At 41.7% G+C, this 17,418-nt stretch overlaps 1 protein-coding gene across 2 annotated transcripts in view; it reads left to right on the top strand.

Moving 5' to 3' along the window:
- Positions 1 to 17,418, top strand: part of SLC2A9 (solute carrier family 2 member 9) — a 1,599,887-nt gene that overhangs the window by 1,094,446 nt on the left and 488,023 nt on the right. For both annotated transcript variants that reach the window (XM_086964092.1, XM_086964093.1), the window contains exon 11: positions 2,431 to 2,506. In XM_086964092.1, the coding sequence (XP_086820218.1) occupies positions 2,431 to 2,506 (76 nt within the window). The remainder of the gene's footprint in view (positions 1 to 2,430; positions 2,507 to 17,418) is intronic.

The raw sequence follows: 17,418 nt of genomic DNA on the forward strand, positions 1-17,418 counted from the left end.
AATGGCCACATATTTGAATATGTTACCATTGAAACTTTTAGAGTTCGCTGAAAGGTAGGCTCTGGAGGGCCCCATTATCAAACACAAAATACTACAAGTCATAGATTCCCTTACAACAGCAAAAACCCAGGGAGGAGGTGGGGTGGACTGCTCGCAGAGCTATTCAGAACATTCCCAGTGACCATGGCTGACAAATTATTGCCAGTGTATTTAGAAGTCTTTGCACGGGGCATACTCCTGCCCACCATGTGAGAAACCCCTGTCGTACTGATAACAAAGCCGGGAAAGAATCTATTGGATCTCATCTTCTATCTCCCTCTTTCATTATTGAACATACACCAAAAATACTTGGCCAGATTCTTGCTAAATGCCTATATTGTCATCTTCAGAAGCTGATCCACCCTGATCAATTGAGATTAATTCCCCACAGAAATACCCTTTGATCTATGCTGATTATCACATGTTCTCCATGCGCCCTGTCTTGATCATGATCAGTATGCTCTGGCCGTTTTAATCATGAAAAAAGCATTTGATTCTGTCTCCTGGGTCTATCTGTAGCTGGTGCTTGGTTGAGTGGGGTTGGGCCCCAAATTCATAGAATGATACAAACTACTGTACACTATGCAGCTGGGACTGGTCCATAGTGGATGCCATTTTCCAGAGGCAATTCATTTACAACAGGGGACCCATCACGGATGCCCCATGTTCCCCTTACTCATTGCCCTGGCGATGAAGCTGGTGGCGTGTAGACTGTGACTGGTACTGGAAGACAGGGGAATACAAGTGGGTCTGATGACACATGTGGAGCCACTGCATACAGTTGATGCAATGGTTTACCTATGCCAACCAGATATATATGCTAAAAGTGATGGGGAATTTGGAGAGCTCTTGGGGTTACATGTGAACCAATTAAAATCTTTGTTGTTCCCATTTGGGCAAGAATGTGGAGCTTGCGCTGCTTCCTGTGGTGGGCCTTCTATGGAGGACACATAATGTCAGTCCTCCACAATACTCAATATCGGTCACATACTCCCAAACTTCCCCCCATTCATTCAATTTTGGAACACCCTAAAATTCCCTTTGGTGGCAAAAATAGCTCTGAATGGTGGCACTCTCTCGCTGTTTGTATGTATTAGCAAAAATCTTTGCGATATTTCTGCAAACTAGACCATCTCCTGCTTTAAAAACTGTGGGCTGAGGAATAATGCGGGGTAGGTTTGCTACACTCAAATTACAGTTGGACGGGGGAGCAGTCATAGATGTACCGGATCTCGAAATGTACTATTTGACATCCCAGTTTCGATCAAGAACCAAACTTGAAAATATCCCTACTGTCGGGCATGTATGGTGGTGCTAATTTGGTGTTCCTATTACTCTGTATTAACAAAACGTATGGGACCTCATGTGATCAAGCTGGTCTGTCGGCTATCGGAACGGGCAGTGCGGGGGTTGCTCCAAGGAGTGGCTTATGCACTGTACCTTGATGTCTGGAAAATTGGCCCATTGACACAAATAGACAGTCGACGGCTATAGACTGCTGGCATGATGGGGGTTGTGTCACTTTAGATGATTTTTTTTCCAGCGGTCTCATCAACATGTTTCACTATACTTAGACCCATACATAAGGTTCTCCCTCTTTTTTTGTCTCAGCAAAGAATAAGGTGGATCTGGCCCTGAACACTTCAAGTTTGGATTATGGGAATTCTCTGTATTTGGGCCTTCCGGTGTATTTGCTTAACAGGCTGCAGATTGTTTAAAATGCAGATGCTAGACAGAGTTTGAACTTACCAAGCAAAGAGTCAGCATGCCGTTATCCTCTGCTCTTCCTATGACATCCAATATCTAAAAAAAGTCCTGTGTTTTCTTGAGAGAGCCTAGCAGACCGATTTGAGAACCAAGCTATTGCCTTAAAGACCAGCTCGTGCCCAACACTCCCCTTCTGCAGGTTCTGATGATAATAAAACGCTGAATTCGAGGCTGTTCGTTTTCTTTCAGAGCAGTCAGAATTTGGAACTCTATGCCAGAGCTTCTTAGATCTGGTCCTATCTTTATTTTAGGAAAGTGTAATTAGTTCTTGCTGTTTTGTCCTTGCAGCACCATGACGTCTTGTCATGGTGCAGCAGTAGTCCTTTAAGAGTGCTACTTATTAATTTATTATTTGTACATTATACAACTGTTATATGTAGCAATCACCTGTATACCGGTCCTATGTAAGACACTCTGTTACCTCCTGGACCCAGATGAAATTGCCATGAGAAAATGTTATGCAGTGAAGAATAACCCATAGACACAGAGTCGGAGAGAGATGGTGGCCTTTTCATTTCTATTGCTTACTTAATTGACATCACAATGATTTGTTATCCTAAATTCATTATGTGTATCTCATTTCAATGCATAATTGTTTTCAATGTATGTCCATTTCATTTGCAGGACCGTGCCTCGTGGCTCCCGTATCTCAGCATTGTGGTTATTCTTGCTGTGATAGCGTCCTTCTGTCTTGGACCAGGTAAGACTTTGCTTTTCTTCTGTGGAATTGCTCAGTTTCGTGTTTCTGGTTAAGTACCAGAGATGTAACCGTGAATGATCTCGACAGTACCCTGTCATTAAAACATGTTGTACAGGATATTATTGGTAATGAGCAGATTCCATCAACTATTGCAAGTAGAGTGTGCAATTACCCTGAGATCCTATACATTGAGGGTTTAGGTGTGGTAGCAGTAAGGGGGTGGAGTCTCTGTTGTAGAAAAAATTGGCAACAAGGTCAAATGTGGCATACAATGTGTTGTACCTTACTTAATTTGTAACAAACATTCTACATTAAAAACAAATATTATAGAGTTAAAGCACTTGCGGCAAAGAACTTTTTGTGCCCAGCAATGTTCAGGGTTGAATAATAATGGTAAGAAAATTGGTGGTTTTCGCACTTGGTCTGTGTTTTGTCTACTCATAGTTTTGACTCATGATAAAGTAGCATAGAGGGTGTATTCGCTATTGCAAACCGTAAAATGTAAATACAGATTACAAATTTGTATTTTAGTTTAGTGGATTGCTGGTTTTGAAATAGAGATTCTTTTGCAGTTTATAAATTGCAATTATTCTAATATAGCACAGCGAGCTATGAATCTGCATCAAGGAACTGCATGCAAACTGCAAGGCAAAGGTTTACGATTGTATTGTTTTCTTTTCCCAATCTTTTGTTATTTTAAGTTTGCTCAAAAGAGTTCTTTGGATAATAATACAGTCTTATTAGTACTGACAACCACTGCTTTACATTTTAAATCCTGATTTTTTTTAGTGGTTCTCCACAAAAAGCACTCTTAACGTATAATGTGTATCAGAATGGATTATATGTGCCTATTACACCTTGTAAACCTCATTGTCTTCTATAGCATTTATTGTACATTAATTTACACAATGCTATGATTTATTGTCTTTGTAGAATAGGTCTGTAATGTAAAAATATCTTACACTTCTTATTAAGGTGAGAAGTTCTATAAAAAGAATTAAATAAAAAAACAATCAGGAAGTGTTATACTGTCCTATCATTTTATTTGGAGAGACTCTGCAGTTGTAAACATGCTACTTGTAAAATGCCTTTGTGAATAGTAAACAAGGGGCCAGATGTACGACGGTTTTTAGCATGCACAAACGAGTTTAAGACCCATTTACGCATGCTAAATACCTGTGGCCAATGTACAAACACTATTTTGCGAGTTGCAAATAAATTGCGACTTACAAAACAGTGTTTAGCAACTCGCTGTTAGAAAGGGGCGTTCCCTTTCTAATGGCGACTGCATAGCCATGTACAAATGTACGGTCGCAAAACACTCGCAATTTACTGCCCTCTGCAAGAGGGTGGTAATGCATTTCCAAAATGGAAGGGGACCACTTCCTCTGTGCAAATGCAGGCAAAAATATTTTGTAGGGGCAGGCAGTGATCCCAAGGACCACTACCTGCCGTTAAAAAATGAAAGGAAAGCATTTCATTTTTCTTTTTTTAAATGCATCCCGTTTTACTTTAAGGAAAATGGGCTGTATTAAAACAAAAAAATGCTTTATTTAAAAGCAGTCCTACATTGGTGGTCTGCTGTGCCCAGCAGGCCACCATACCTGGGAGAGGGCCTGCCATTCCCAATGGGGTCGCAAATTTCAAGTGTCTCATTAATACTCATGAGCCTCGCATTTTGCGTCCCATTTGGAAAACGCAAACAGTGTCGCTGACACTGTTGTCATTGTAAATTGTGAATCGCAATTTGCAACTCGCAATAGAGTGCAAATTGAGAAGCGCAATTTACAATGGTCGTACATCTGGCCCAATATTGTGTAAGTTTACTGTTGTGAATCAAGCCCTTGCACCAGAGTGCATGGTGTCTGCAAGCAGCGAAGTTTGTTTATGTACCGGAAGTTGTCCCTTCCTGCACATAAAAAACCTAAAATGCCAGTTTGTAACTTGCATGTGGGCTGCTTCATGCAGCACAAATGTAAGTCACAAAATGGCATTTTAAAAAAAAGTTGGTTTATGGACAGGCAGGGACACCTTCCTGTACAAGAACAAACCATGGCGTTTTGCTAATTCCATGGTGCTGCACAAGGCAGCACACATGGAAAAAGCAAAAACAAGGAGAAATAAAGCATTTGTCCTGGATTCGCCAACTTAAGACCAGGGTTTTCCTGGTCTTAATTTTGGCGCTACCTCCTATTTGCGCTGCCCTTGTGAATAGGGGGCAGCGTCAACATCAATGGGTTTTGCGGTGGAACGCCTACCACAACACCCACTGCAAGCCCCTTTCACGCTAAACACAGCGTGAAAGGGGCCTTATTCGCGATAAGGGGCTTGTGAATATGCCTCCTGTTTTTTGTCAGAATTTGGTGCAATATAATGATGTGAGTTCATGCACTCCAGGGCACCCAAGTCATATTGTGAAGATGGAGCTACTTTTGCCAGCCAGCAATATTGCTGAATAGAAACGGTAGACACCCATTCTGAAATAGCCAGGTGTAGAGGCCTCTCACCTCCGTCTCCCAGGGAAAAGATGGCTTTGACTAAAGAATCATATTTTATTTCCTCCACATTAGCAGAAGATCTTGGCTATTTACTTTAACATGACATTGTTCTGCATTCTGTTCATCAATTGTTGTTTTTGCATAACGTAAATAGGTCAGTGGGTTCCGGCTTTTGCCAGAGATGCCCTATTGTTACTTGCAGTTAATAAGTTAAAATCCTAACATAGAACAGTGAGCTATTGACTGTCATGTAAGAGCTGCATGCAAACTGCAAGGTATAAATTAGAGTGTTATGGTTTTTTCCCCAGTCATTGATTATCTTAATGTTACAAAAAAGGGTTTATTTGGGTAGAAATCAATTCTGATTATTAAAGAGAACCCCCGACCACGGTATTACGTTTTAAATTTTGAGTTTGTGTTTCTCCAGACCAATCACTATTAAGCTATGCTGTTTACCAGTATGGTTGTCATGTGACTCCTACACTTTGTAGTCCTTTTTCATATGTAACATTTCCTATACAGTGATTTACACACATATGATTGATTGTCTCTGTGTAATATGTGTGATGTAAAGCGCTCTGACACCCTACATGGGTATAAGTGGAGCTGTAAATTTTCTGATATTTTACTATTTTGAAATTTTTACACATGCTAACAGCCTCTGCAGAGATTTTTACTTATTATTACTAGTGGAACATACAACTGCAGCAATGAGGAAGGTGACCAGTCAATCTTTTCATTGGGCCCTCCACTTCACAGCAGCACAAGTCACATTTCTTGGTAACTTTTGATACGTTTGAGGTATAAACAATTTATTATTTAAAATCGTCCAATTATGCAGCAGATGATGTATTATGTGGCAAATATGACAGAGCCATAATTATGTGGAAAACATTTGCAAATGAGGATATTTTGCCATTCATGTTTGAACTGCTCTTGTGGAAAAGGGAGGAGAAGTGCTGATGACAGAAACTCTATGACTGGGAGACAAAAAGCTTGCGATTCCATTTTTAAGGATATTTGGGAAATTCTATGATTGGAAATGTATCCCACTTTGTGAATGTATTTTAATGTCAATAACTAATATTAAACCTTAAATAAACATGTGTATACATTGGTTAAATTAAATGACGTAATAAGCTGTAACCCGTTAGTGAAATGGGAAACAAATACTAAAAATTGGGATATTTTGCTCTTTCTGCCACACTTCTGACTCCGCCCACTCACCCAATCCACGGGTTATTCCCGCCCCGGATTCTCCGCCCACAGTTCCCCTACTTTTCTCCCCCCACTCCGACCACTGGCTAGTGGGAGCTGAGCGGCATTGTATGGGGGCATTGCAACCCGGCCCGAGAATTGAGTTAAAAGCAAAAGGGAGGAAAGGGGGCCTAAAGGGTCAAGGGGCAACAGGGCAGGCCCCGTCCCGGTTCCGCAGCGTAGTGGTTTTGTTTGTTGTGAGCAGGGGTGAAGCGAGGTGGTGGATGGCCTCAGGCTCTATGCCAGGCAGGCTCTGATTGATTACTCAGAGAGCGGCTATCCCGGACCCCGATCCTCCATGTAACTTATCCAGCCATGAGCCATCACCACCCCTCATAGGTCGAAACATGCTACATGCATCAAACTGGAATCAAGGAGTGCCCTAAGGGCATGTGGTGAGCAGGGAGCAGGAGGGGGCAGAGAGCCTTCGCTATTTTTTGGCTAAAGCATCACTCGGGCCTTTTCCAGAACTCATTAGAGAATACGTACACAGCAAAACTAAATGGCAAAACGTACATTGCCTCACTCAGGGGAAATCTAACTGGTCTTCTGTTACTTTAAAAAATATATATATATTATGGGCCTTTTTTTCCTCAATGAACTGAAAAATTCAGACACTTCCCTTTTCAAGAACTATTAAGTGAGTGCGCCCTAATGGAAGAACAACTCACCCCAAAGGGCACCCAAATCTTGCAGTTGCACTACACCGCTAGAAAGATCAGCCATTCTGTATAAAAAACAAACAAAAAATGCCAGAGCCCACACACAGCATTGCTGCAAACGGGTTAGCAAATGTTTAAAATAAATAAAGTGGGTGGTCATTGCCCCATATTGCTGCCTTCACCTCAGAAGTGCAGTCACTGACCTATCACAGTTATTACACCCTGGCAGTGACGTGCTGCACCAAGAAAGGAAATCAGTCCTCTGTAGACGTGTTACTTCCGGTCGCACTAAAGAGTAGCAGTTCTTTGCAAAAGTGTTGGTACCACAAGGGTTGAAATACACATTGTCTTGTACACTTTTTACTATGAACCTTTGCACAATTGTTTGAACTTAGGTGCGTTTTTAAATTACTTTATGCTATTTTATATGAAGAATAAATTGGTTATGTTTAAATTCATGTTTCGTGCTCGACATTTCATTTTTTAGTGTACTCTTTAGGAATGTCTATGATTTTTGACTGGGTATCCTGGTGCTCCATAAAGTAATCATTTAAAATGCTTTTAAAAGTTAATACAATCTAATATGTAATGAAAATGTGTTGAAAAATGCTTTGTTTTGGCCTTTCTGTCTCAAATTTTCTTGGGGGGACAACCCTCCAAACTCCCCCTAGTATGGTTACTCACTGCTCTTGTCTCACTTTTAGTTTGTTCTCTCTGATTCACTACTTGTGTCTATTTTTGGTGCTCTCTGAAAGAAGGTCTATGGGTACATATGACTTGGTGGGTAACCTGGTGCTCTTTAAGCTCATCGTCTACTATTTACTGTGTTTTGAAAGTTGATACAATTGAATATGTAATGAAAAATGTGCTGTAAAATTCACCATTTTGGTCTATCTTTTTCCAAAATTTTCATGGGGGGGCGAACCCCTTCAGACCTCCCTAGTAGCGGTCGGGCTCTCTCGCTGCGCTCGCTCGCTACGTGACGGACGGGGGCTCGTATGGAAAAATTTGACAGGGCTGCATTCAGTTCCCAGACTCGCCCTGACTACTGCAGACTCCCCTGTAATGTACAATCTGAACCAACATTTTAACAAAACAATCTTACGTGAATATATACTATTTATGGAATGTTTCACACAGTTGTAGTTATATGTGCACCAATCCAAGATCGTGTCACAATGGACAAACAAATAAACTTTTGTTTCATAAAAAAATAGGCTATGCTTTTTTTGAAGAATGTTACTTGATGAAATGTATGTTTATAATTGCAGCATTATGGTAAACCGATCTGATGCATCTTTTATTGAAATGCTATAAAATATTAAAGATACTAAATTTGTAACTAAACTAACCTGTCACAATATTGCACTCACTTCAGTGACTAACCCTCTTGTTCAGGGAGCACGACTGTGGGAATATTTTGATTGAGTTATTTTAACAGTTCCCTGAAATATGTACTTAGATAATAGAACAGTCCTCTGTATGTGGCCATCCAAATTAATGCTCTTAAACCAGCTGTTCGCATTTTACTTTGTTTTTAAAAACGTGCATAAATACATACCGTATATGTTTCTGAATCTTTTCAACCCACCCATACTTAGGTTATTTATCTGTTAACCTGTCCAGCATCATCAGAAATATTTGCCATGGCACTTCAGTAATCTGCATGGAACATTTCCTTTGCTTATATTGATAACCAATTGTAAGAAATTGGGTTATTAGTTGAGAGGTCCACTCAAGTGATAAATCCAAATTCTTAGAAGTCACTAGCAGTCTCAAGGTTACTTGAGACTGCTAGAGACTGGTACAAAGCCAAAGTTCAGACCGACCGTGATATAGGGCAGGCTAGCTATGAGCCTCCCATAGGTTTGGCTGTAAAAATACTTTAGATGGAGCAAATGTCAATGTCGATAGCACAATCCATTGGTTCCTATTCCTGCAGTGGGTTTCCATGTCAGTGTCAAGCTCCGTAGAGATGAAGGCAATGCATAGTTGTTGGGCCGCACAGGCTATGGACTACAGTCCTTGAACAGTCTCTGCGTCGAAGGGTGATCCGGCTGGTGCAGTGGTGACGATGCATTGATTTTATAGCATAACAGCAGCTGGAGAATGCACTTCTGAGGACCAAGTCAGAAGGGTACACCTTAGGTAAGGGTAATACTCGCAGATGACAGAGTCCAGCAGCACCAGCAGGACTGCAGGAAGTAAGTTGTGTCCCTAAGACAACAGAAAATAGGAGGCAAGCCACCAATCCCTTTAAGTCACTCTGGGTTCAATGGAGATGGGTCCAGTCCTTGTCCTCAAGAGAGCATAGATCAGCAGGCAACAGGGTGCTCAGCAAAGCAGAGAAGCAGTTTCTCAGAACAGTCAGTCCAGGCAAAGTAGCAATCCTTACAGCAAAGCAGTCTTTAATCCAGGATAGTTCTTCCCAGGTTCAGTAGTGGATTGATTTGGTAGGGTTAGAGACCAGTACTTATACTCAAATGTGCCTTTGAAGTAGGGGTGACTTAAAAGCAACTCCTTGAAGTGTGCAGATCTACTTTCATCCCAGTCCTATCTGTAAGGCTATCTCTGGGGGATAATCGGTCCTTTGAATGAGGACAGGACACGGTCCATTTGATGTAAATGTGAGTCTCCTCCCCCTTACTGCCTGGCTAGGCTATAGGAATGAGGATTAATGCCTCTGTCACACCCACCCTTCCTGTGTTTGTGGCTGTGCAGAGGGAATACATAAAGTGTATCTGTCAAACAGCCCAGATGTGTATTGGAGACAGGCTACATGCACACAGAGCAAAGTAAAGATCAGGGAATGTCTGCTTTCTAAAAGTGGCATTTCTAAAATAGCAAATTCAAATGCAACTTTACAACTGTAGGGGATTTATCATTACCTTTCCAAAGACATGAAACATGATTTACATACTCATTACTAATCAGAAATTTCACCTTAAAAGAGTTTTATTGAATTCCAATGCTAGCCTACGAGAGGAGTAGACCTCCCAACAATGAAGAACAAGTTTAACTTTTGGTCACTACCAGGACATGTAAAACTTAAAAGTAAATATCATACCTTTTAGTTGCATAGCACCCTTTCCATAGGGCTACCCAGGGCCTATCTTAGGGGTGAACCATGTGTATTAAAAGGGTAGTTTAAGGCTTGGCAGGGGGTTTTAAATGGCAAGCCTAAGTGGCAGTAAACTGCACACAGAGGCCCTAAAATGGCAGGCCTGAGACAGGTTTGAATAGCTACTTGTGTGGGGGGCACAACCAGTGCTGCAGGCCCACTAGTGGCATTTAGATTACAGGACCCCGAATGGCCCTGGTATACCACTTTATGAGGGAATTACGGGTAAACTAATTTGCCAATCAGGTATACACCAATATAACAACGTTTAGGATAAAAGCAGATGCACTATAGAACTGTTCAGCAGTGGGAACATGCTCAGAGTCCTAAGGCCAACAGAAAGATACAAAAAGTGGAAGTATACCAGCAAAAAGGTCGGGGAAGACCACCCTAAGGATTACAGGTCTAACAATAATTAAAAATTCTGTATATAGATATGGTGATGAAAACCTGATTGAGTGAGAGATTCAGTTCTGACCTTTTTGTGCTATTCCTGAATCACATACCATTATGAGATCAGAAAACAATAATAGGTAAGTGGGTGGTGTAGCTATTTTTTACAATAAAACCTTCAAAATCATACATGTAATATTGCAGCAAAATGTGATCCTTTGGTCTGTGGACTCATGCCATCAGCTGCATAGGTAGTTATCATAATATTGCTCTACAGTCTTCCAAAAGATATAAGGCAATTTAAAAATGATCTTTTTAACTTTTACTTCTCTGACAAATCCACATTAAAAATGTTAATCTTAGGAAACATTATCCTTTGGTTTGGGGATGCCCAAGATAAGTCAAAATATCCTTGGCCAGTGCACTAGAAGAATTGGGATCTGTTCAGCATGCTCAAATAGCTACACACTGCTAAGTACATTTTTGGGATTGACCTCTTATGTCAGGAATAAATATCCACAAATTGAGATTGGCACCAGTGGAGTGGTCTGCCCACTGCCTTACATTCTTTGTGATTAGGGATCATCAAGACAATCAAATAAATATAAACAAATCGGGCATTATAATGAAATTATAATGCTCTCACTTGAGGCAATTTAAATCATACCTCAGTTAAAGTACTGGGAGTTTGAACTTCAAGTGATAACTGTTTTCAAAAAGATGAGTGGTTCAATTAAACTTTTTGAGTCATTGTAGATGAATGCAAACACTGAAATCATATATACACATGGCAGAACTCATAAACCAAATACCTAGAACAGGGCTGAACTCAGAAATGTATACTTTAGTGTGAAAAAGGTAGAACATATAGGGAGAAAGAAACCAACAGTTCTCAGTGTTGAAGAAGTCGCTAAAAAATAATTAAATGTCATCCAAGAAAAGGAAAGCTTTGTCAGTGAAATACCTAAACCCACAAAATCCATGAAGGAATTATTCCAAGTGCTGAAAGAGATTGCTAACCCAAAATCCACTACACCCACTCAAATCATGCTAGATAACTGGTATAATGTTCAAAATCACTTTCATGATAAAGCTGCATCCATTAAGAGCTCTAGTCCCTCCTTTAACATCACCCCAATGGTAGACATGAAATGAACAATTTAAATCCGGCTTTGAACTTCAGGAGATTATTTTGGACTAGCTTACCCGTCGCGCGTTGCTGCGATCTCAGAATAAAGGAAATTTAAGGAAACTTGTTATGATAACATTTAATTTACATTGTGTCATTTTTATTGAAACTTATTCATTTTAATATGTAAAACATTTTAAAGTGTTGTTTTAATTCTGTTTATTTATTTGAGTGCTTGTGGATACACAGTATTTTTTGTTTTTCCGTCAGAAAGTTTTCCGACGAGTGAGCTGGCCACATACAGTAGTCCATGTGAGAAGCACGGATTCTCCAAACCTATTCCACACACTTGCAGCAATTGTCCTTGTGCTTTGTTGATGGTCATTGCAAAAGCGAGTCGCACCGGAAACTGTAAACGTTCAGTATTGGAAAGATTATGAGGGCCCTGGGGGGAGGCGGGCCGATATTTAACAAATGTTTCTTTTTTTTTTTTTGCCAGAAACCTTCGCGGGAGTGTACTCAACAACTTTTAACACATTTTTATTTTTATTTAAAACGTTTTTATTTTTTTTGCCAGAAACCTTCGCGGGAGTGTACTCAACAACTTCCCAAAGTTTCATGCCAATCGGATGAATGGTGTAGTTATGCATAAAGGACAAACCGACATACTTTCGTTTTTTTATATATAGCTAGATGACACTGTTAGACCTGGCATCTTTTGCGTGGTTTCCGCTATCTTTTTGCCTCTACCTTCTGTATTTTTGATGCTGTGCTGGATTTCGTTTTTGCTGGTTTAGATGCTTTGGACACTCTGCCACTGCTGATCAGTGCCAGAGTGTAAGGGCTCCCTATGTAAATTGCTATTCTGATTGAATATACATGTTTGGCATATTTGTGTCACCATGAAGTCCCTAGTCAAGTTCACAGGGTGTGCCAGGGCTGGCGATGACAAATGCTACTAGTGGACCTGCAGCACTGATTGTGCCACCCACAGGAGTAGCTCTAAAATGGTGTCTCAGGCCTGCCACTGCAGTGCCTATGGGCAGTTTAGAAACTGCGATGTCCTCCTGGTCAGTGTCCCCACTGACCAGGCCTAACCCTTCCCTTTTCATGCACATCAGTCACCCCTATGGAAGGCCCAAGGTACACCCCTGGACAGGGTGCAGTGTATGTGAAAGGTAGAGCATGTACTAGTGCAGGTGACATGCTCTGGTAGTGAATTACAGCCATTTTCGTTTTCACTATTGTAAGGCTATCTTGCTCCATTGGTTACATGGGGGATGCTGGCTACAGTGGCTTCCAGCATTTCTTCCCATAGGAACAAGATAGGACATAAGTATCTAGTATCCCTGAACTCAGAATTTAATAACACATCTTTTAGGAAAGGTTTTTTTTAAATCCTGTGTTTGAGAACAGCACTTTTAGAAAGTTGCTGTTCTCTTGTCTGACCCTTCTGTGTGCATTGGCCTGTTTGTGTATTGACTGTCTGGTTTGTGAGTGACAAGGGCTGGGGATTCCCCAGGAGGCTGGCTGAGTCAGCCCTAGGCTGAATGACTGCATTTGCAACCTAAGTGGTGGGAGGAGTTAGCACCTGGGCCTGAATAGGGCTGTGCCTGCCTTCCACAATGCTGGCTCCACCTCCTGCTGGGCGGCTGATGACTCTGCCCCTCACTCTGAAAGGAAAGAAGAAGCCAGCAAAACAAAGTACTCAGGATCCATCCAGAACTGGTTCAGACCGGGCTCAGGGCCCACATGCACTAAGAGAACAAAGACTTTAGGGGTATAAGTACAGGACCCCTGACAACAGAAAATTAGATCATCCTGGAATCAAGAAGGAACCTCTGCCAAGGAGAAAGCTGAATCTGAAGAAGAAAGACTGTCCTGCTGTTGCTCTGCTGAACTGACCTGTTGCTTTGCTGCCAAGGAGAGGGGAAGGACTTTGCTGTGTGCTGTGTCCCCTGTCTTGAAGGAATCTCCAAGGGCCTGAGAAGAGCTGGCTCCCTGTTCTGAAGTCCCAGGAACAAAAGGACTTCACCCCCCAGCTTCCCTGAACTCTGCTGAGAGAGTTCTGTCCTTCCTAGAGTGCGTGATCCAGTTGTGGGGCCTCTGGAAGTTGTACCTGGGCTGGGAAGCTTGAAACTAAGCTTGAGAGACTTTTGCAATTGAAAAGTGTTGCATCGCTCGCTTGCGGAGCGCATCCCCGACAGTGTGAGAAGCTTCCCGCCGCTACGAAGGTCGAGATCGTCGCAGCGCCTGACGCCGCTGACAGAGCCGTCACATCCTTTGTTTGCGGGACGCACCCAATCGGTGCGGGAAGCCGAACATCGTTGTGTGTGTCATCGCAGAGCCTAATGTCGCTGGGTGAGATCACCACACCGTTTGCTTGCGGGCCGCATCACGTCGCTGCGAGCATCGTCGCAGAAACATCGCATCGAGGAGCTGCGAGAGAGAGGATCACCGCTGGACCGCGCATCATTGCCCCGGAGATCGTCGCAGCCCCTACGAGATCGTCGCATCGTGCCTTTGCGAGAACAAACTTGCTACGGAACCTACGCACCGGAATCCATACAAGGGGCCTTCCTCCTCATACAGACCGGATTCGTCACAACACGCCCGCTGCTGCAGCGGGGTTGTCGCATAGCCTCCCCAGGGTCTTAGGAGCAACGCATCGCTTGTTTTCCACCGCACCAGCTTCTGCGTTTGGAACTTTGTTGCAACTAAAAGGTACTGTGAGTAAACGTGACGCAACTGTGAACTTTTCACGCATCTGTGGATTATTTTATCGCAACTTAAAGAACTTTGACAATAACCTTAAGAACTCTTTTGAAACCATATTCTTGAACTGTGTATGTTGGATTTTGTCGTTTTGGTCTTGTGTAGTTTAGAATAAATACCTTTATTTTCCTAAACTGTTGTGGAATCAGTTTGTGGTGTTTTCACTGTGTTACTGTGAGTGTTGGTACAAATACTTCACGTATTGCCTCTGGTTAGCCTAGACTGCTCGTGCCAAGCTACCTAGAGGGTGAGCAGGGGTTATCTCAGAGGGTTATCTCCTTGCCCTGACTAGAAGCAAGGGTCCCTATTTGGACAGTGGTACCTACCGCTGCCAACTAGAGACCCCCAGTTCTAACAGACACCATGGTAATAATGAAAGTTCTGAACCCGACCTTCTGCTTCAGAGTTCAATGTCCAACTTGAATAGTTAAGACAGTTTATGAGGAACTAGCAGTGTTTATTATGTGATTATGGGCAGTTCAATCAGTAAATGATTGCTGCCAAATGACTTAAATCAGACCACGTCATTCCAATATTGAAAGTAATAGGCACTTAATCCAGAAGATGCCATCAGTATGGGCCAATAACCAGCATTCCTTGGCCATTGAGAGTTATAGGTAAGGCGTCTACTATGCAACAGCAAGGTGAATTTTAATCCAGTGAATAATTGGATAAAAAATAATCAGATTTCCATCCTCACAGGGATTCGGAAACAGCGCTGATCGATGTTCAGCCTTCCACCCTGAACATTGTTAACTCTGGGGCTCCTGCTTTCTTGATGTTGCTAGATTTCTCTGCTGCTTTTGACCCTTGATTTCCAAATTCTACTAAAAAGGATGGAAAATGTGCACGGGAGTAAGGGTAGGCATTGACCTGGACACAGTTGTTTTATTGGACTGGCAAGTCTGGGTAATAGTTGGACAAAATGTAGCAATTACATTGAACAAATATGTTAGGGTGCCTCAAGGCTCATGCCTGTCCCCAGCTTGTTTCAGTATATGTATATATCAGCCTCTTATTCTGCCGCTCTGGGATAAGGGTATCATCTCCCAGATTTACTCTAATAACATATAACTATGGTTTCATCCCTCTGATAACTGAATTTGCAACCACATGAAAGTCTTTGATACCTTCAACACTATTAAAGATTTGATAAATCATAATTAGAAAAAGCGGAATACCTAATAGGGGGAACATCGTTTACAACGCGGTTTTTACACCACAGTGCCTTTACCCCGCAGCTATTACAACGCAAGTCGTTACTACGACTTGCGCTGGATGGCGCTGTGGGATAAGGAATCTTGCAATGTTATATTCCAACACCTTCCCTACTGTTACGGGCACTGGTGTTGGAATATAAAATTATAAGATTCCTAAATCCATGCCCTACAACGCAAGTCGTTGTAACGACTTGCGTTGTAAGACTTGCGTGTAAAGGCATGCGTTGTTACAACATGCGTTGTAACAACGTTCATTCCCTAATAGTGGCCATGGATCTTTGGACCAGGACCAAGAGCAATTTATATCAAACATTTTTCAGGTTGATAACCTGGACATCTCTTTAAAGGATAGTCTGAGGACCTTAGATGTGATATTTGACCACCATGCCAATAGCTGATCCAGTAAATAACACTGTCAACCAGTTTAAATCCCACATACTAACATACAAAACACTGTATGGCAGTGCCCACAGATCACCTGAAACAATGCGTTTATTACATAGTGCACTCGTAGGTCGCTGATATGAGTAAGGAATGGTTAGCGCCCCTAAATATACGAGGAAAAACTTGAGTCATAAGTCCTAGTACATGCCGGCAACCTCTGGAATGCACTGCTTCATACGTGTGGCTGCTAGAGCAGATACTACCCTTTTAGAAAGCACCGAAGACCCACCTTTTTAGGTGATTTGTTATTGTGCTCCCTTCTACTTTAGCCAGTAGCTGCCTGCGAGTTTTTGGCGCTTTAAAAATGAAGATGAGTTGTTTATAGTTAAATCCCAGTAATGGTTTCCATTAACTTCCAAACATTGGTTTCACAGGAATGAGACATACAGACCTAATAAGTAATACCCCATCGATTGCTTTTTTTCTTTTAAATGTACTGAAACGAACTCAGGTTTTAGGAGGAATATGTTTTTAAGGATACAGAGTGCACTGTAATAAGTTTTTTTTTTAAGCGAGGAAAGTTATGTGCTTGTTCCAGCGATTCAGAAATAGTATTTGCAAGAAATATATATATTCTGCAGCATCAGCTTCAGTCGTAGATAATGGTATTACTATAAAATCACAAAATCAGTAATCATAGGAGTTCACTAAGAAGGGAGCATATTTTTTAAAAGATAGTCTACAGCGATGCATCATCCAAGGCCAAAGTTATTTCATATAACATCCATCATGTGCTCAGGATCAGCCATGGAAAATGTAATTTTTACTTTTGCAGATCGTACAGGAAATGTGTGCATTATCTTCAGCAGACATCCTCGCCAACCATGTTTTTTAAATTCATTTTTATGAAATGTAACAGAGCATTTTAAACACTATAAAAGTAGCATCTAAATGAAAACAATACATTTGAGCCACCCACTGTACTATTACAATTGTGAATAAATACTTTATTTCCAAGTACCACATTTCTTGTAAAATTAATGTACTCAACGAGACAATACTTACACAGATATCAAAATAAAATGATCACGCACGTGATCATATTTCAAACAAAAATACACAACTGCTGACATTCAAAAGCACTTACAGGTTCCAAACTCACTTTATTCCAACCAGGAGTTTCAAATCACAGCATGCTATTGATGCTTTGGTGTCCTGTGTGCCTTGGACTCACGGAGGGATCAATGGTCACCATGACAACAAAAATAAGCGCACAGATAGATTAACAAATGACCAACTACACATAATGTGAGGGCAGAGGTTAAAAAGTTGAAGGGACTGATTACGACTTTGGGCGCAGGAGTGGGGCGGCACGCCGCCGCACTGCACCACGAAAATCGACCGCCGGCTGCCAGAAAAGGATTTTTCGCCTGGTCTGGCAAACGGTCCTGTGGCGTTCTCACAGCAGTGCCT

This window comes from Lissotriton vulgaris, chromosome 3_2 (assembly GCF_964263255.1).
Source record: "Lissotriton vulgaris chromosome 3_2, aLisVul1.2, whole genome shotgun sequence".
NCBI lineage: Eukaryota > Metazoa > Chordata > Amphibia > Caudata > Salamandridae > Lissotriton > Lissotriton vulgaris.